This window comes from Plectropomus leopardus, chromosome 7 (assembly GCF_008729295.1).
Source record: "Plectropomus leopardus isolate mb chromosome 7, YSFRI_Pleo_2.0, whole genome shotgun sequence".
Lineage (NCBI taxonomy): Eukaryota > Metazoa > Chordata > Actinopteri > Perciformes > Serranidae > Plectropomus > Plectropomus leopardus.
The window spans coordinates 22,718,776-22,739,642 of NC_056469.1; the positions used below are offsets into that span (position 1 = coordinate 22,718,776).

General features: G+C 39.5%; 2 protein-coding genes across 2 annotated transcripts in view; one reads left to right on the forward strand and one right to left on the reverse strand.

The window, feature by feature from the left end:
- Positions 1-646: 646 nt before the first annotated feature.
- Positions 647-2,986, forward strand: mrpl17 (mitochondrial ribosomal protein L17). Its single transcript, XM_042490497.1, has 3 exons — positions 647-1,035; positions 2,315-2,383; positions 2,490-2,986. Exons 1-3 carry the CDS (start codon positions 862-864, stop codon positions 2,742-2,744), a joined length of 498 nt encoding a protein of 165 aa, XP_042346431.1. The 5' UTR covers positions 647-861; the 3' UTR covers positions 2,745-2,986.
- A 1,163-nt stretch (positions 2,987-4,149) lies between these two features.
- tmem145 (transmembrane protein 145) overlaps positions 4,150-20,867 on the reverse strand; it is a 50,078-nt gene continuing 33,360 nt past the window's right edge. The window contains exons 8-15 of the mRNA XM_042490738.1: positions 17,730-17,798; positions 17,078-17,158; positions 16,743-16,821; positions 14,726-14,819; positions 11,962-12,134; positions 11,092-11,212; positions 10,270-10,458; positions 4,150-6,660 (exon numbers count right to left, since the gene is read on the reverse strand). Of these exons, the coding sequence (XP_042346672.1) occupies positions 6,421-6,660; positions 10,270-10,458; positions 11,092-11,212; positions 11,962-12,134; positions 14,726-14,819; positions 16,743-16,821; positions 17,078-17,158; positions 17,730-17,798 (1,046 nt within the window). The 3' untranslated portion in view covers positions 4,150-6,420. The remainder of the gene's footprint in view (positions 6,661-10,269; positions 10,459-11,091; positions 11,213-11,961; positions 12,135-14,725; positions 14,820-16,742; positions 16,822-17,077; positions 17,159-17,729; positions 17,799-20,867) is intronic.

Here is a 20,867-nt window from a genome sequence, read left to right on the forward strand (position 1 = left end):
AAGGGCTTTGCCAATGAGCAATAACTCATCTCTATTTATTATGATCCACTGAGGCCATGCAGTTATAATAGACAATTCACAGAGTGAATATTGTTAAAATGGGAAACTTTCTCAAAATGTGCACTCTGAAACAATTTACTGAATCATCCCAACGCATTAGCTATGAACTTAAAACACATTACATTAACCCCCTGAATAAAATATACAGAAGGAAAAAAAAACAAACATGGGATAGATGACTCTATCTCAAACAATATTTGTCCTGAGACCACTTTCTTACAGGTGCACATACATTGTATTTTTGTATATAGGCTATTGTCTGTTTTTGTGTAGTATGCTTTAGACATTTTTCAGTGTCCATAAAAGTTATTATTATTATTATTATTATTATTATTATTATTATTATGAAACGCTGAATTTAAATGAAAATTGATTTAACATGATTTCCCCATTAAAATTATATTGTAAACTGAACTACATCTTTGAATAAATAAAAATACAAACAAACATAAAGATTAACGGACACCAAACTGTCACTTTAAGAAAAAAAAAGTCAGTATTACAATAGTATTTTGATATTTTTTTCTGTGTTTTTATTGTTTGTGGCTGCAGTGGGTTTAGCGGAACTATCGCTCCTCGGTTCAATGACCAAGTCGGACAGATTTGACGACGCACCATCAATGTCAAACCAGCACACTTCGCACTGACCTCAGGATTTGTTGTCATATTTTCAGGTTTCTGCTTCATTATAAAACCAGAGGACGATTCAAAGACATCACAACCTTCTCCGGTTTATGTAACGTTAGTTGGTTTTCCGTTCGTCTGTCGCGGACTCTCGCGGGAGGAGTCTAACCGGACAAGATGCGCCTCACACTGCAGATGCTGATCTCACACGGCCGGGTGGCCCGGAAGATCGGTATTGGTCCTCGGTCCCGGATCGACCTGCTGCGGAACATTTTGACAGGACTGGTCCGACACGAGAGGATAGAGACCACGTTGGCCCGAGCGGATGAAGTCCGCTTCTACGCCGAAAAGGTAACGACGACCCGGTGAGATGCTACAAGCTAACTTAGCTGTCCGATGAGGCTTTGCTACACTGTGCTATTTTGTCCAGGTCTAATTAGCCAAATAAAAACAAAACTAAAGCCGCCCGATAGAAAATACATGTCGTACTGATATTTTGTTGTTGTGAAGGATCAGTAGGAAGCTTTTGTCCATATAGTTTTAAAGTCAATCACAAAATAAAACCTCAGGTGAAAATCATATTAATATTTACAACAAAGAAGCTATAAAACAGCGTATGTATTGTTAGCACATTTCAACCAGTTATACACTTTCCAAAATTGCATTGGACTGACAAAAGGCAACTGCCTTTTTACTAATGGCAGCATGTTATCAAGGTATATGTAGGCACAGAACTGAAATGTAAAATAAATAGCATATATATATAGATATAGATATAGATATAGGTATATATAGATATATATATATATATAGCAGCATGTTATCCAAGGTATATGTAGGCACAGAACTGAAATGTAAAATAAATAGCATATATATATATATATATATATGTATGTATGCTTGTCTTAGTCCTGTCTAGGTTTTGTAATGTTTGTATTTTACTTACTACTTTTGTTATCTTTATTGGTCTGACCAACTACTGCCATCAGATTTATTTGTTCTATTTGAAAAAAAAAACTAATTAAGAGATTGTGGGAAAAAAAGAGTAAAAAAAAAAAAAAAAAAGTCAGAGAAGTCACAATGAAGACATGAGACATAACATTGATACATGACAGACCTATACAAATAACATGACAACACCTCCAACCTCACAGGAAGTGTTGTACATTTCTTGATCTCACAGATCTATTGCTTTATTTACCAAAATGTTGCATTTTTTAAGTAGAAGTTTTGGGAGCTTTAGTCCAGAGCTGTGATACCCTCCACCTTTCCTTCACTGCATCTGGTCTAAATATTACATAAGATGTGTGTAGTGCAGTGTGATTAGTTTAGTCATTAAAAATGTTTGCACTGTGCAAACTGCTGGTGATTATAATGTGAGGATGGTTGAAGTGTTCGCGCAAAACCTCTGAGACCTCCTCCAGAACGCTTTAGGGTTTTCTGCACAGAGTGTAATAATTACTGCACCAACTGACACCTTCATTTTGCTCACTCTAAAATAAGCTTAACCCACAATACCAAACTTCGTGTTAAAAAGAATATTTTTACATGTAGACAGTCTGATTTTGATTTCTCTCCAAGCCACATGCAGTGGTTTTGACTGTATGTGTTTTTGTGTCTTTTCTCTCAGCTGATTGATTACGCCAAAAAGGGAGACACTGACGAGAAGGCGATGAAAATGGCCAGTTTTTGGTTGACGGTACGTGTCTGCAGCTCTGTTTAACTTTGTAAAGCTACAAGTTGTGTCTGTGAATGCAAAACATTTACTTGAATTCATTAAGTTTGAGTCTGCTTCTTCACATCAGGAAAAGGATCTGGTCCCAAAGCTCTTCAAGGTCTTCGCTCCACGGTTTGAGAATCAAACACATGGCTACACACGAATGGGACGCCTTCCTAACAGACAGAACCTGGACAGAGCGAAGATGGCCGTCCTGGAGTACAAAGGAAACCCCTACCCACCTCTTTATCCTGTGAGGAAAGAGAATGAATTGACACTCATCAACCAGCTGCTCAAAGGCTACAGAGAGGAGAGGGCACAGAAGTTACCTGCAAAAGCTTAATCAGAACCGACCTGTTGTTGGATCAGTGATGGTCGTCTATGAAGGGTGATGGTTGGGTGCTGAAATGCTTCTGAAGAGTCTCTTGCAGATGCTGCAGGTCGTGGCTCATAGACACTGATTCATTTCTTCACTAAGAAAACGATTCAAATGTCCAGCCAAGACATGTTAAGTCAAGAGTGTTTCTGTAAAAGGACATGTATAACTGATTATGTGTTAATAAATATTATTTCTTAACAAAAGTATGAAATTTTCACTTTCTTTGGCCAGCACACAACAGCAGCAAACAAAAGGGAAAATGCTTTTATGGTTCGCATTCAAGACATACTTCATTTGGTACTGCACTCCATATATATCTATGGACATTTTGGAGGCCCTTCAAAAACAAGTTTACATAGTGCTTCATGGACATAAAAACAGGAAATACACAGTGCAATTACAAGATTGAAATAAGTTCAGTGCAGCTAAAAAAAAGAAACATAAAATAGAAGACAATGGATAACAATCTGAGAATAAACAAATGAATTAAAGCATATAACAAAAAACTATAAAATAGCTATTTTATTATATTTATTTTTAAATTTATCAATATAATACAAAATGTCAACAGTAAGTCAAGACAAAGCTAAGTTATCAGTAAAGTGGGCCAGTGCGCACAGCAGCAACACAAGATAAGTCTTTTTAATTAAAAGCCAGCAAACATCACAAGCACAGAAGTGGTATAAAAACTGTTAGAAAACCTGCTCATGTCTTACCTTCAGAGGTGCTCCTGGTCTTCTTTGCTGCAAACCTGCTGTCTCCATAGCTGATGCTACAGTTACGTGATTTGTGATTATAAAAATTACAACATGCTGATATATTTTGCTCTAGCTCAGCTATAGACGGGGTTCTCTGATTTCAGCCAGCATTTTCTTAAAGTGGCTATGGTTTAACTTTTGTAATTGGTTGCATTCATTTTTTGCTGATGGCAAGGAGTTAATGGAAGAAATATTTCATCACAAAATAACTTGCATTCAACATCATTAACTGTTACAAAACAAAGCAAGTAGTTTGAATTCCCCCTATAAAAATCGTGGTGGTGATTAGCCTGAAAGCCATTTACAAATTTAGAGCTTTCCTGGAGAACAAGCACAGACAGACGCAGCTTGTTGTGACTCTGCACTCGCAGAGTGAGATACTGGCAGGGACTGTGAAATAATTAGGCTAGCCTACATCAGATTGTGACCAGCCTGGAGTCTGTCCCTGTGGTGTTTTACTTTAATGGAGTCTTGTAATGAGAACAGATTCTAAATATGATTTACGGATATTAGATCGACTCCTTTGGACACATGCCCTGGTCCTAACTGGAACACAGACGCTCGTGCTTATTATCACAGCAGCCAAATAATACATACACCCAGACGAGGCCTCTAATAAAACCATATTTTTTATTATTTTGGCAAAAAGTGTATATGTACAGCGTATTTAGAATCGTCATTTGACACCATTAAAATGCATTAGAACAGTGCTTCAGTGATGTGCTCTTAACCAGATCGCTCTGAGTAGCCTAAAAGCTGTGCTGTTTTCTGTCATGCATACATAATCTCTTTCGTCAACTTCTCTCCGCTAAAGTGTCTCGGTCCTGTAATTATATGTCAGTATGCACAAGGTTGAAGCAGTGATACAGTATCAGTAAGCCTGTCTGTTAGTCGAGTCAACCAGTGTCTGTTCGGTCAAGTCATGGCAACCATAACAATAGGCAACAGCAGACAAAATGGCAGACATGCCAGATAAAAACCGGACACAATCAGAAATTACGACTAGTACTCTAATTCAAGTATCATTCTGTTTCACAGACTAAGTTACACCTCTTACAAGTTACACACCACAGTCCTAACATCCTACAGTACTCCATTACAGCAAGATTGCCACTGATAAATCTGCGGACTATTAGCTGAGTACCACCGTTTATCAGAAGTCAATGAACGCTCAACATAAAACTGAATTTGTTAGTGTCCTTTCACATGTTTTTAAGCAGAGCTAGTGGTACACTCAGATTCAGTGACTCTTACGCGACTTATCAACTTCGGCAATCCAATGTTAAATTACACTGACTGAGCGCGATGCGTTCCATAAAAATGTCCGCGCAGTCGATGACATTTTCAGACTGTATTTACAGGTGTAATATGCATCTGGAATACTACTCAAAGTGGTGTGAATACAGGTTTCAAAGCAGTTGTATAAGGTGACATCATCACGAATAAACAGACTAAGACCAGGAACATTAAAGTGCTCCATGCAGGACAGACAGAATGTACAATTGTGTTGCCGTTTTCACAGTTCATCTACAAGGCTTTTTTTCTTTAGCTCAATGTTAGGGGATACAAAACTAGTAATATTTGTTTAGCTTTTTGCACGGTTTGAATGTTAAAGTGAGATAAAGCCAATGATTATTAATGTTTCAGGTACTAGACAGGGGTGACGATGAAGTTACTTGTGTTTTTAAAAAGGCAACCCTTCCCCGCTCTTTAATCATGAAAGCCCAAATGAGAGAACAGATAATTTGACAAAAGGTGTACTGTGTTTTCCAGTGACTTGAGAATCACCCCTGTCCTTGTGCTGTATTGCATCAGTACATTCACCAACGTCTACATACACAGAAATGACATTTTCGAGCAGGCATATTCTGCACTCCGGTGTAAATTCAACTAAAACCGACATAGTATAATACTGATTTTATGTTGTGTTTCAGACAGCGCAAGGTTTTGATCCAACAGGATGTATCCAGTTAAAAATATACTAAAGCCTATTGTATGTATTTACAAAAGTATAGACTTCCATACACACAATAAGCGAATATGGTCACGTGGATTTACACATATCAGCTTTTTGGACGGGAAATACGATACAAACATGCGTGTTTTACGAGTACCTAGAAGTGCCCACAGTAAACGTGACATTTTACATTTACACATCAGCATATCAATCCAGAATAACCAGCTGCAATGAAGGCATATAAGAATATAAATTAACCCAACAAACTCCATATAATATCTATGCTTTATCAAAATGTGTCAAACATAAAAAATTTTTTTTTTTTTTTTTTTTACATGACTTGGGTAAATGTAATGGCATGAGTTTTTTTCTGATGGTCACAGCACCAACTGGAATTTAATGATGTGGAAAAAAACATGAAAACAAATTTCCTTTTTTGTTGAAATAAAACTATATAGAGTGGTAGCTCTCTCCAGTTTTAGCTATTTACAAACTCGCCCAGGCACACCATCAATGCCTCATGAATTTTTGAATAGAAGTATTTCAAGAATTTTGTTCATTTCCGCATCGTGCACAGCTATCATCCTATTGCTCTGGCTACATCCACTTTGTCATCTTTCTCCCTGTGTGCCTTTTACTGGTCAGCATCAAATATTTATTGCTTCTTTATTCTTTAACAAGCTCAGCACTCCTATCTCACAGCCATTTCCCCCACACTCCTCCGTTATTTCCATTCACAGGTAAAAAGGGACCGTTTAGGGATTCAGATGATTTCTCTTCTTCGTCCATCCAAACTTTTTTTTTTTGGCTGTCTTTAATCAGTAACACTTTCACTTCCACTCTGACTCTTTTACTTTGTATTGTCATTCTGTCCGTTCCCTCCGCGCCTTACCCCCTCTCCCTCTGTCCTGCCCTCTGTCCTGCCTCATGCCTTCGTTCCGAAACCCCCTCCTCCTCCACTCTGCATGCTGAAATACTCTGTGAAGGAAGGGAGCCGGGGTGGCAGTGGGGGCGAGCGTGCAGCCAGGCGTGGGGGTATCGGAGGAGGAGGTGGGGGCAATATCGCCGTTAAGTCGGCCGCAGTGGTGATGATCTTCTGCTCACTGTTTCTCGGCACCTCAGGTCCTTTACGGGCCACCGTCTCATCCACCGTCTTCACTGGGTCCTGGAAGGAAGGTGGGGATGGTTTTACACCTTTGACCTGGTCTGATCCTCTGGAGGCAGGTTACTGTGACACTGTGTCAGTGACACCACACCATACATCACATTTTGACAGCTTCCACCAGAGCACACTGATACTGTGGTGGTTATATAGGTCGCGGTAAATTACTCCTGACCTCCAGTTCAGCTACATCGCTCTCCACAAACTGGCCATACTGTGTATCAGTATCTCTGTGTAGGCCTGGGGCAGGCGTCACTTAAAAAAAGCCTTTTTGACTAAAAATGAAAAATGAAAAAATCCACTTGATAACGAAGGTAACATCGCCTGTTCCATCTAAATCAGCCAGTCAACATTTCTAATGAGCATTCATTAATATGCTTTACCACAACGTGGCCACTCTGCACTGGATTATGTGGCACTAATTATGATTATTTGGTAGGAGATGTTTGTGAAAGAAAACAAATCTGTCTACACAGTGTTAAATTCTATTATCAAAGCTATTGTAGTTTACTCAAAGACTTTTCCTTTTTTGGATTTGGAATCCATAGCTGGCCGAGGTCGGGAAACTCAAGACTAGCCACCACTACTGAGGTTTGGACGTAGACAAATGAGACAAATTTCAGTTGACCAAATATTGTGAAAATATGTATTTTTTTGGTGTATAGAGTAACCCAGCAATAAGTCCTAAAACTTGGAAATACATTACCATTTCCACACCTCTGCTTCACTCTTCTAAGTGTAATAGTTTTTTTGAATGGATTTTTGATAAAAGTTTAAAGAAGGTCTGTGGTTCGCTTGGGAGGACTTATAATATATCAGTATAATAACACGGCATAAAATATATCAGTAAATACACCACTTGTGATCTTTTATCACAAGTGGTAATCTGAAGCTTTTATGTATCTTAAAAAGGCCCAACATGGATTACAGACTCGCTATGGTGGCAGCGTTAAATCATGCGACCATAATCGTTACTAGCCTAGCAATACCTTTTTTCTTCTGGCAATGGCATTTAGGCTTCAAAAATCCTAAAAGTGATGTTCAGCTGTGGAGATTAACTTGCTGTTGTGTATTGTGTATTTACTGTGCTTTTTACCTTGCTGTGCAGCACTTTGAAAACCTTGTGTTTGTTAAAATCGTGCGATATAAATAAAGTGGATTGGATTGAAAAAAACATGTAAGTATCATCCGCGTTTGTTTGCCACAGTGCATATTTTCTGCAGTGATCAAAAATGCAACAGAATAATCCAATTATTTCAACCCTACAAAAATCACACAGATTCTCAAGGCCATAAACTGTGCTCCACTGCTATGCATCACGGTGTTTGAGACCAACATTTTAGTAAATAGTTTTGTCAATTGCAATTACAGCTTTTCAACAAGACTCAATAGAAAATAATATATAAGATCACTTAATTGTTGTATGACTGCTGCTTAAACTTGATGACTGAATTATAGGCCAGCTCATCAGTCATGTTGTCCATGTAAACAAAGTAGTAGAAACACCTTCCTATTGATTTGGATTATTCTCCACAATCCACATCTCACTTTTAATTATTGTCATTTAATTCTTTCTTTACATTATTTCACACCTAATGTGCCGCAACCTATGAATGGATCGTTATGCATCCCTAAAACCTGAAGGTAAAGAGTTAAGCTGCTCCAACGTGGGTGTTTTACATAATTTTGTAAATCCAGTATTTTATACTGTAAAAAAATTGAACTTTTCCCATCTTGGAATAAGTAATCGTAAATTTGATTTATCTACATATGGTTAGTATGTATTTTTCAGTCTGGCCTCTGACCGTATTATAGCTGCTGCGATAACCTCAAAATTCACCCTTCAAGTCAAATACTTCAAAATAATAACACTGCAAACTGTTAAAGCTTCAGAGAAAAAAACCCCTCAGATTTACTCTTTATACCAAATGACCCTGGTCTAATAGACTCACTGTGTCAGAGGGAGTAATCAAAGGCAACTACATCTCCCTGACTTCAATAAAGACGAGAATGAGTGCATTTCATACGACAACAAAGGGGAGAGATTCTTATTAGCCACACTGACATCGAGGTGAAAAAGACAAACGGCCAAGCTGAAAGCCATGGTCTTTTTTTTGTACCTGGATTTTTAGCAGCCACACTCTTGCATTGTCTTCCAATTAGAGGTTTGCAGCAAATGCAGCAATTCTAAGTGCTAGATTTCTAACAAGAACTCGGAGAGGTAAGCACATTAAGCCTCTTAACATTTGCTTCCAGGAAGTCAGACAATTAATTTAATTCTGTGGTAGTACTAAAACACTTAATGGCTTACATCAGAACCAACTTCATTCATCCTAAGACTCTTTCAAATGCAAATTAAAAGAGTTGCTTGTCTCCTCTAGTGCTCTTTTGGATTATTTATTACTGCCATGTAACTTTATTAAATAAAATTATCTCATTATAATTACATTTTATGTAATTTTAAACAATGAGCACTCGAAACTTGCCTTTTCATGTCATGACTTTGTGTCGCTTGTCATGCATTTTGTTGCATCACTCCTACCACTCCTAACATGTCTGCACATTCTATCAGTGTAGCTGAGGAGTCAGAGCTTTTCTTCTGTCACTCATTTATTCGCAGAATTAAAAAAAAAAAAAACAGCATCCACAGATCTGAAAGTTCCCCGAGCTAGACAATTCATCACGACAAACACGACACCTTAATTTGGTCTTGTCAAAGTTTCTATTTAATCATTATTTCCCTGTGCCCAAGTGTTTTCATATCAGTGCGTGTGCTCTGTTACGCTGTGCTTACTGTCATTCACCTGGCGCCCACAGGAAAAGACAGCACTTTCCGCCAAGAAATAATCCTCAAAAACAAGTCTTCTAACAAACGGCATTGTTCCACTGATGCCTTCTAATTTGAGGCATCTTTGTTAGATGAGACAGCGGTTAATTTCAAGCTAGGTTTGATACAGTAATGTTTGCATTTTAAAAGCACAGAAAAATTAGTACAACTTATGTGAATCTAATTACACAAAGCGAGCACTGTAAAATGGCTGGGAGCCATTTAAACTGGATACGGACACACATATAGTGAGTGGGCTAAAATTCTCATTCACCTTTAACCTATTGCTACACCTTCATTTCCTTCAGTTGTTCACAAAAGGGACAGAATTAAAATAAATTAATGAATAATAATAATGGTTTTCACAAAAATCTATCTGTCCAGTAATTGGCATAATTAGTAGGGCTGCGTGATGTGCAACAAGAATCATATGGCAATTATTCTGACAGATATTGTCATTGGAATAAGAGTTGCGATTGCAGTGTGTAATTTTGTGTTTTTATTGTCACTATAAATAATGCTTGGGTTAGTACCAAACAAGCATGTTCCCTCACATCTAGAATATAATTTGCAGGCATCTCTCTGGCACCACATTGTGTCATTTATAAAGCTATATTGTGACACATTTTACCTTTATCAAAAAATTGCAGCTTCTGCTTTTTGGACATCGCACTTGGCATTGTTGCAATTTCAGTAAAACTCAATTAATTGTGTAGCCCTAATAAAAACAGCACTTTGATCCAGGGTTTTAAACATGCACCAAAAACATGTAAAATTAGACTCACTGATTGGATGGAGAAGAGTTCAGTAAAGTTGGGTTGAGAGTCTCCCAGGAAGGAGCCATTTCCATAGGCATGATGGGGGAAGCTCTCCGCGCCCTCGCCTGCTTTCGGACTGGAAAGCAATATCCCAATCTGGGACGTCCGCACATGGTATGGGAAGTTCTTATTGGCTGCTGAGGGTCGCGTGATGACCTAAGGGACAAAGGACGAAAAGATGTGATGATTTCTGTCGATTCTCACACATCTAACTATTTGGTTCCTGCCTCAGATAACCATCTATCAAAACTAACAGATATAAATTCTCTTTCATGCCCTCTGTAACGTACAAGTAGCATCAGCACATCTCCAACCATGCTAGTTTCACATTTTTGCCCTAGGGGTCTCATATTTATTATTTTTTGTTTATTGCTAATGCAGCAACAGTAATTGCCCCCCAGAGACAAATAAATGTCTTGACCTTGAACTATAAACATTGTATACAGTGGATAGCACATAGCCAAAGCATATACAGTCCAAGTGAGAATTCTGGGTTGCAATGCATGGAGCGAGCAGGAACATAAAAGGACATTTACGTGAGCAGTACGGCCCATTAGTAAAGAACAATGTGTCGAAGGTGAGGAAGAGGTAGATAATGATGTGTGGAGGAGACAATCAGCATGAGGCAGTTATGACTCAAGGATAGTGAATAATGTATGACTGACAGTGGCAATAATGACTGTTGAATAATGTGAACTATGTAAAAGTGCAAGGGTCTGCATGAGCTCAAATGTGTGTGTGTGTGTGTGTGTGTGTGTGTGTGTGCGTGTGTGTGTGTGTGGTACGAACAAGGAAGACGATGTGAGCATAGAGGTGGATGCCGAGCTGGATGCCGTTGACAATCTTCTCCCGGGCCCAGCGAGGGATCCCAAAGTTGGCGATCAGAGCCATAACAGGCACTGCAAAAAACCTGACGAAGACAAGTGAGTAGATTTAAGATAACGAAAAACACATCAAAAGAAAAGAACAGAGTTTGATGGTGAGAGAAAAAAAGGCAGAGGAAGAAGAAGCAGATGTAAAGCACACAGACAGATAAAGATAGAAGAAGAGGGGAGACGTAGATAATGAGGCGGGAGATAGAGGCAGCAATGAGATAGAGATACAGAGATAATATTAGTCTTTGTAATCTACACTTCATTTGAAGCTCATGCTATTACACCCAGTGAGTGAAGGGCAGAGAGCCGAGCAGTGTATTTAGAGGAGTTTTTCTCAGAGTTGTTTAAAAGGAAATCGCTACTTTACAGTACAAAGCTTTAAACTATCTAGAACACACACATATATATATATATAGAAGCATAAATTATTCTAATAGAAGAGACCTCATCAGCTGAGTAAAAATAGATGTTTTCCTCTAGCAATCATTCACTCAAGTACAATTATCTGCAGTGTTAGCAGAGCACAGAGATTGGGCACACAGTGTTGTCGAAGGGTAGTGTAAAATAAACAACTTTTCATTCCTGGACCGCTAAAGCATCAGCTATCTCACGCACATTTTTATAGAGCTGCATAAATTATTCAAATTGGAAAGACCTCAAACAGAGAAATGTGTATTTTTCTACTCCTGCAATCTCTCTCAGGTGCTATTATCTGCAGTGAGAGCAGAGTGTGTTTGCGTGTGTGTGTGTTTGTGGTGGGGCGGGGGGGCTGTGCGGGCCTCACCATAGCGTGTACGTGGTGAAGAAAGGGACGTAGAAGGGCTGTTTCTCAGGGTAGTGTTTCAGAGAGACCAGCACAGCGTAGCAGAACCACACGTAGGCCAGCAGCTGCAGACCCATCAGTCCGTAGCCTGCGGGGCTGTCGTAGGCGTACAGCACTTCACCTGGGTCAAAGAACTGGCACAGGGACATGAGACGTTATGCCAAGAAGAAGACGCTTTAAACAAGCTAAACTTTTACACAAAGTAGAAAAGGAGCATCTTTCGGCTTGGCTACACATTACAGTCTGTGCCCTAATTACTAAGATGGATTGCTCGTGGCTCAGCTGATGCACTGCAACGACCGAGCCAAAGCTCAGCTTGTTGCATGCTGTGTGGGTATTTGACATTGATACTTCTTCTCCACAACTGGGTCATCGACATGTGTGTGCACAGGTTCGTGGGTGTGTGTGGCGCCTTGTGCTTGCATCTGCGGGAACTAGATTGCATTTCACAGTCCAGTGGCTGGTTGGCCATACAGGGTTACCCATAGCTACATAATGCATAGGTCTGTGGAGCTTTTTGGGATCCAACCAGCAAGCCCGAGCACGTCAGATTCCCCAACTGCAGCCCCAGTACCAAGAACACTCCTTGACTCTTTATTTCAGTTCCAATTGTAACCTAGTTTGGCATATTTTTAGCAGGAGCTCCCCTGAGCTTTGAGCTCTTTAATAGCGGGGACCATGTAAGAGGGCAGGCGGCAGATAAATTACACTGCTTCAGATCCACATATTGCAGTGTGAGAGATGGCTATAGGCTCCTGTATTAAATATAGCACGGATACTTCCACTGCACAACTCCCACTGGGTCATTAAAATGCTGTATTCAAAGGCTGTAATCCACTGTCCCTGAATGTACCATCATTACATTGGACTCTGCTGAATTCTCTGCAGCGCGCACAGAGGCATGCAGCTGTAACACTCACGAATGTCTTATTAATTCATGAGCTCGTATGCTACATATGCTATAACATCATAGCTGACGAAATCTGTTTCCATCCTCACATGCAGAGATGCAGTCTGATGAACGAGTGTGTGCTGATTAGTAATCTGATCTAAGATTTATTATGTCAGGTAAAATACTAAGTACTGCAAACCTCTTTATCTGCGTTTGTAATTGGGAGTTGCCTCGTTGTTCCCGTTTGGATCCATAATTTGTTACTCATCAAGGAATTTATTTTTTATTTTTAACAATCGACTTGATGCATATTCATAATTAGCCATGTATCAATGTAATTAAGTGTCTTGACAGAAAAAGCCATTACAGCCCACGTTGATCTGTGGGCTCGACTCTTGCATGAATATTTATGGGATTATCAAAAAAGCCAAAGACAGCAATAATACGGGTTGCAGAGATACTGTGTCGAGTCAGAAATCATCACTAGTCATGCTGGGTGCAATTTAGATGCTGCTTTCAAGTCACATCTGAAGTGTTGGAAACTTTCACATATTTTACTTGTTGGAATCTGAATTTTTCTAAAAAAAAAGAAACCAAACTGCAATGGACTTTACTTTTGCCATCTACTGTACAGATGATTTTATTTACTCGTGTGAAAATAAGGGCTGCCACTAAAGATTATTTCTGCTGCTCATTATTCTCTCAGTTAGTTCCCCAATTAATCAATTCATCTTTCTCTATGAAGTGCTGTGAAGAGAAGTGTTAAAACAGTGAAAAGTGCCACTCAAAATTTCCCAGAGAATAAACTGAAGTCTTCATATTGTTTGGTCTGTCAACTCAAAAGTCCAAATTTACATAATACACTAGTGAGTAATAGATGGTGAGGGACATTTGAGAAGCTGAAACCAGTGAATACTTGGAATTAAATGATTTGTTATCAGAACCAACTAATGTTTTTGGCTCTGGTGAAAAAACACAATGGATCATTTTTGAAAGCAAAGGTAAAAAGTGTGGATTTGCTACTTCTTTCTATAAATGTGCTATTCTGGGGTTTTCAGTTCAGTGTCTTTGGGATACTTTATGCTTTGGGAATTTAGTAAAAAGATAAAAAAAAAATCTTAGATTAAAAAAGTATTTCACTACATCTCATTAAACTGGGCTGTCTATGCAGAAGAAAGACACAAAAACATTTGAAATTGGTGCAACATGACCAGAAAAAACAGATGGCAGAAACCAAAGAAACTATGGCATTTGCTTTTGCTCAAAGGTTTGGAAAACTTACAACTACCAGAATGCACGGCACCTGACCAATAAATACTCCAGTTTTTGGTTGAATTAATGCAAGTCGCTCATACATAAAACAAAATGGCAACAAACGTTTTAGGTAAAGGTGTACATAGTGTATATTGATTTCATATTATTTTGTTTTTATTTTATCTAATTTGTATTTTTGCAATATTTTCATCCTTTTTACATTTTCTCTTTTGCTTCTGACTCTTGAGCTGCTGTAACATGTGAATTTCCTTAGTGTGGTATTAATAATAACAATAATAATAATAATAATAATAATAATAATTTATCTGTAGCTGCCTGCATTCAAATATGTGAAAGTACAGTCTGTAATTCAAACAACAGCCCAAGAGCCAGCAATAATTTGCCGGATGAGGTGTCGCTGGCATATTAGCAGGGAGATCTGGGTGCTGGCAAGATGGAGGGAAGTTTACCACAGTTCAGTTTTCACACACTACCCACATTGTTATGATACAAAGCCTCACTACAGTGCAGTGTGAGTAATATACTCTGTGTATGTGTGCGAGTGTGTGTGTGTGTTACCTCTGCCTCGTAGATGAAGAGGATGACGTAGGTGATTGTGTAGACTGTCATGTAGATGCTCAACTTTACCGACCCACTGTGACTGATCCTCGCCCTGAGACACACACACACACACACACACACACACACACACACACAAACAGGGTCACACACAAGTTAGCAGGAGATAAACAAATACAGGATCACTCAAGGACACACAAATGCATAGAAACACACACGCAAAACACACAAAGCAAAGACAGCTTAATCTAAAAAGCAACTATTCAACAGCACACAACACAAAAGGACTGGTGTGCTCAGCTCTAAACTTTATAAACATAAAATGGCAGCAGACTCATGGACACGGCAGGCTGTGGAAAAATCTGTCCGTACTCACAAAAGCACAAATTAATGCTTCTTCATTTGCAGTCAACAAACATAAGCATTTTCAAACATCCTTTTGCTCAGACTAATTCAGCACCACACACCAGAGACAACATATCAAAGTAGTTGGGCAGTTATCTCCAACTGTCAACTTATCAGTCACTGCAGATAAACAGCCATGCTTTTAGCTCGATGCTGATGCAGTTTTGAGTTATTCACCGGGGTTTTTAAGAGGGTTTAATAAGTCTAAGAGATCACAGAATCTTCTGAGCCCAGAGGAGGATGTAATCCTGGAGTTGAAAAAGCCAGCTTAAATCTTGCAAGCTCAGTTTTCGCTACAAGAGTTCAGTCTGGAAAATTTCCACAGAGATTCGACTGAGCCCGGAGCAGGACCAATCTTCAAACTGTGAGCAGCGTTTAGATGATGACTCACCGTGAACCAAAATTCAAAACCTGGTGAACTGCCATTTAATTGAGCTGTTTCTTGCATAAAACTGACTCGGAAACAGACATCTGGGGATAGCTTGGAAGAAGTCTAACAATGTTTCTAGAACAACCGGCATTTTTTTATAACCAGAATTTCAGATTGGAAATGAAAAATTGGAGGGCACTCGTGACTCATCTGTTTTGAATGCTTTCAGAAATGATGCCTGTCCCAAGCAAATGTCCACTAAGTCTTGCCAGGAAAGTGTGCGAACCAAAAATTTGTCAGCTGGCTTTGCTGGGTAAAAGTTAATCCTGCAGCAGACACAAAAACATGAAAATGAAGTTTACACAGGGTTCCTACAGCTTAAGGTAAACTACATTTAAGGCTTTTTTTTAAATAACTACTCAAAATGAAATTAAGACCAATTTTACCATTACCAAAATGGAAATACAGTTTGGCCCAAATGTTTATTATAACATGATTTTTTTTTTCCTGTGAAAAAAGTTAATTATCTATGTTAAGTGTTGAAAAAAAAACCTTTTAAAGTGGAGGACATGGAAGACAACAAACATTTTTTATCATAATAATCTATTTGATTTACCAACCAAAGTAGGAAATATCTGAAAGTTGTTGACCAACTTTGCTGAAAATTTTGTGCTTTTCACTCTGGAGTCTGCTGTCAGGATTTCCATCATGACAAATTCAGGAAAAGGGATTTGGCAAATTATTATTTTCAAAAATAGATGTTTCCCGTTATTTATAAATTTTACAAAACACTGTGTAAAAATATAAAACAAATTAAAAATAATCCCACTTCCCATGTCTGGGCATTTTTAAAGACTTGAGCAATTAGTTTAAGTTATTTTAATACAAATTATGGCCCTATTTTTAGATTTAAAAATTCAATGCCTTTTCAGACTTCTTAAGGATCTGCGGGAACCCTGTTAAAGCATCTATCGTCACATCCCCCCTGACATATCAGGTGTTCATCCGCACAATCACACCCAGCTTACTGACTTCTTGATTGACATCTAACATTGTCATGTCATGAGATACTGTTATGACTGTGACAGCGCAGCCTGACAGCGAGAGACAGTGGCAGCATAAACACAACCACACAAGGTGACAGACGTGCCTAAGAAGAGACACACATAGGCTTGAAGAAATATACACAAACACACACATAAGCAGCAAAAAAAAAACAAAAACAAGAGAGTAAACCCCCACCTGGTGACAGTGAAACCTTTGCCCAGTAATATGAGCATCAGGAGGAACACCAAGAAACTGACGGAGAACAGTAATTTCCCTGGAGACAGACAGAGAGGAGGAGTGAGACAGAAAGAGAATTAGGTTGTGGTTTCCGAATCTGTGATATCAGAGGGGAGAGATGAAATCAGGTCTTTACAGGCACGCAGAGTCACGCGTGGTCCTGTCTGTGCCCATCAAACCAGCTACTGCACTTCTTCACCCGCGCACACATCCATCATCTCGTTCATTCTGCTCGGGCAGTGAGTGATTCAGTCAGTCAGAAAGTCGGTGGCTGACGCAGGAGAAGAACTCACCAAGTATTTTCAGGCTGCCGTTGCCAACTCCATCTCTCGCATACAGGCCCCAGTAGACACAATGGAACAACAGGCTGAGCACTGCCAAGTAGAAACAACGCAGGAAGCACGGAAAATAAGTAAAAGGGAGAAGGAGGGGGGGGAGAAAAGAGATGGAGAGAGTAGGAGAGTAAAAAAGGAAGAAATGATGTCAGAGAGAAGTAAAGGTAGAGGGGACAGGGAGATGATAATGAGTAAAGGGCAGGGGTAGGACAGGGGGAGAGAAATGGGGAGTGAGACAGAAAAAGAAGAGGAATTGATAAAAGGAGATGAAAAAGAAGCTTCAGAGGAGTGGGAGAGGAGAATTTAGGGGTGGCAGGAGAATAGAGAAAGGGATTTGGAGAGGGGACAAGCAAGCGAGATAAGGGTGGGGGGGTGAAAAAGGAGAGGATAGGTTTAGGAGGGTATTCGTCAGTAACCATACGCTCCACTGAGCACTGTAACGCAGCACGGCTGTTTGCAAAAGTTCCTATTCAGAGGCTAATAAGGGCGATAATATCTCGCCTCTTGAAGTGGGGATTAAGGTATGAGATGCTGCAGCCGCGCGAGAGCCTCATTGTCGTCTTGAGTGTGTTGAGGCATAATGTGTGTGTATTCAGGACAGAGCGCTCACCCTCCACACCTGCCGCCGTCATAAACATTTTGTAGGTTGTGTGAAGAAGCTGTCTTCCCTTCAGATTGTCTGCAGGGGGGAAAAAAACAAGAATGAGATAGAGGTGATGGAGTTGTGTGTGTGTGTGTGTGTGTGTGTGTGTGTGTTGGGGATAGAGATAAAAAGAATGGAGATATGCTAACAGATGGCGAAGGAGAGTGAGGGCGGTAAAGAGAGGGAGAGAACAAGAAAAGGAGAAGAACAAGGGAGCGGGCCAGATAAATGGGGAGGGGGGAACGACCATTAGTATGCATCCATCTTGTGACGCCGTCTCCAGATTAGGCCTTATACATCTCTTCCACTCCCTCTCCCTGAGCTGTGGGGGAAATATTTTTAATGCCTATTTAAGCAGCCAATTTTACTACCAAAACACTCCTGCAAACAGAAGCAGCCCCGGGGAAAATTTACAGGGGTACAAAGGGTCATAAACGTTCACACACACACACACACTCTCACAGCTGCCCTGTATAACCGCAGGCTTGGCCAGCCAGACGCTGCTGGATCCTCCTGTGACTTCCTCAAACGTACTCTAATGACGGCTGTCGATGGAACATTTCTCCCAAAAGGCCTTTAGGCGTGTTTTGCTCTATTTGCACAGCACTCTACATTGTTAATTTTTATGTCCTTTGTTTGACTTTAACTTGTGCAGATAAATAAAACTCAATAAAACTCAAGTCCCCATGTCAGTGAATACTCAAATGAGGCTGGCAGAAGCGACATGTGCATAGTGAATGAGATACAGCGGTGCATTCAAAGCTTTTTCCCAATCTGCATGAAATCTCAAAAAGATCTCAGCAGAATTCAAGAGCCAAAAGATGCATTTTCATCTCATTATATTTTTCCTCTGCAGGATGGCAAGCAGAGCAAGAAATGCACTTTCCCAAACCCCAAGTATTTAAAGTTCCACCTCCATTTCTGACAAATGTACTTATTTTACAATAGGATACATGTAACTACAAAACGCCTGAGTGACACCGCTTGGTTTCAAGGATATATGATGCCAATTTTGGGGCATAATATACCAACTCTTTTCATTTAAAAGGATCAGTTTTACCATTTTACGTGATAACTAATTACTAAACATAATAAAGAAATAGCCTGGACAAAAGCTATTGACAGTGTGCTCTGTGGATTATGCACAGTATCTGTTTCTGTTGAATTTTTCAAAAGATATTACTTTTAAGCTGTGAGCACAAAAATAAATCCACTTTGATTCTGTTGGAGTGGATGCAGAAATCTGAGGGACAGATATCTTAAAATCCTGGCTAATTAATTGTATAGTAGTTTTTAGCCCGAACGCTGAATAAATGCATGAGAAAGAAAAAAATCCATTTCTGTTGCACCTTTTTTTAAAATTGATTTCAACTTATGTCTAATTTTCGCTGTTTTTCAGGCATTTAAAAATCCTACATAAGTAGCACCACAAAGTACATGTTTTTTAACTTGTCATCGCATTGTCAACTTCTGCACATCACAGAAGACTCCAATAATGCACTTGGGTTTTTTTTGGAGTAGAATATGTTATTGTCATTGTAAAAGTACAACGAGATTCCATGTGCAACTTAGGTCACAATTAGGACTGGGTATTATAAAAAAATAAAATAAAATAAATAAATTTACAATACCAGTACCTTTAAGGCATCACTGATACCAAATTCTTCTTTTGATGCCCATAATGTGAATGGAGTGGTGTACAGTACAACTATACTTTAGGACTTTTTGGTAGTATCTCGGCACGCTGAACTACAAACTCCATCAGTTCTGTAGCCTTCAACTTAACCACAGCACAGACTGGCTGCAGGAAAATGAGCTCTGTGCCGTGAAAGTTGTGACAGTTCGCCCAGCGGCGCACGTACAGTGACAGGGTCTAACTGTCATCATCGTGCAGATAACATTACCCAGCGGTTAATAATCCGTCTAAGGACAGAGTCGAGACATTTTAATGTCAGTGTGAATTTTTTGAGACCATTTAAGAGCTCGGTGTTGTAAGTTAGCTAATGCTGCTGTGTTAGGTGTTTAAATGACTGTTCGCCGGTAAGAGAGCGACACCGAAGACGGCAGCAACAGAAAGCAAAAAGGCGCAGGTATCGTTTGACTGGAGACTCTTTGGTACTGTTAATTTGGACGATAGCTTGAAAGGTATCGAGCACTGTTACCCTGCCCTACTTATGATGGTAAAATAAATACAGTTAGACAATCAGACAGATTATGGGGGGAACCTAGTGGACTGATTCAGTGCAGTTAAAACTCTACGGAAGAGCTACATAGAAGGCCTTACAACATCAGCCAGATGAAAGGAGTTCGAACATTTTGGCGGTATGGGTGTGTTCTTGGTCCTTTCAGATGCTGGAGTTACTTGGACAACGAATCGGTAGAAAACTGCACTTTAAAATGTAGCTTTAATTTCTTTGGTGTCCTTTGTAGGAGAAAAATATCCTTTCATTTTCCTTTTCTGTTGTATGTTATCAGTATACCAAGGGCAGCAGAAAGAACTGAGTACACTTTAACTAGTAATTTATTTATTTATTGTTAGAAATATTGTTATCGGGATGTTAGCGTATATCATACATTATCCTCATATTGTGCAACCTTAGATACAAGCCAGCAAAGGTAGGAGCCTTTTCACTTGAGGTAAGAGAGAGAGTATGTTTAATGATTGCTTAATCAATCCTTTAACAGTTCAGAAGAAGGCAGGTGGCTGCACGGGAAAACCTGACAGACCTGACAGTGAATGAAGAAAGCAGGAAATGACAGAGTTTTCACTGAGCACTAAGTCATTCCTTGGGCTCTTGTTCTCAGCTTCAGGTTATTTGAGCTGTGACCTTCATGTGACAGACTCGCTTCACTAACCTCAAAGCTACAGCTACCTCCTCCATTCAACCGTTCACCTTTACAGGAGAACCAAGCCCCGCTCTCTCCATCCTCTCTCTCCTGCTTTCTGTGTTGCTCGTGCTCTGTTCTGACAAACTCACGGCCCCGAGAAAAAACCTGCATATGCTCGCCTTTTACTTATCAGGGGAAACATGAGAACTTACTCCTATCCCATCAAGAAAACATGTAGATTTTATTATAGATCTGAAGCAAAGGGCACTTAATGAC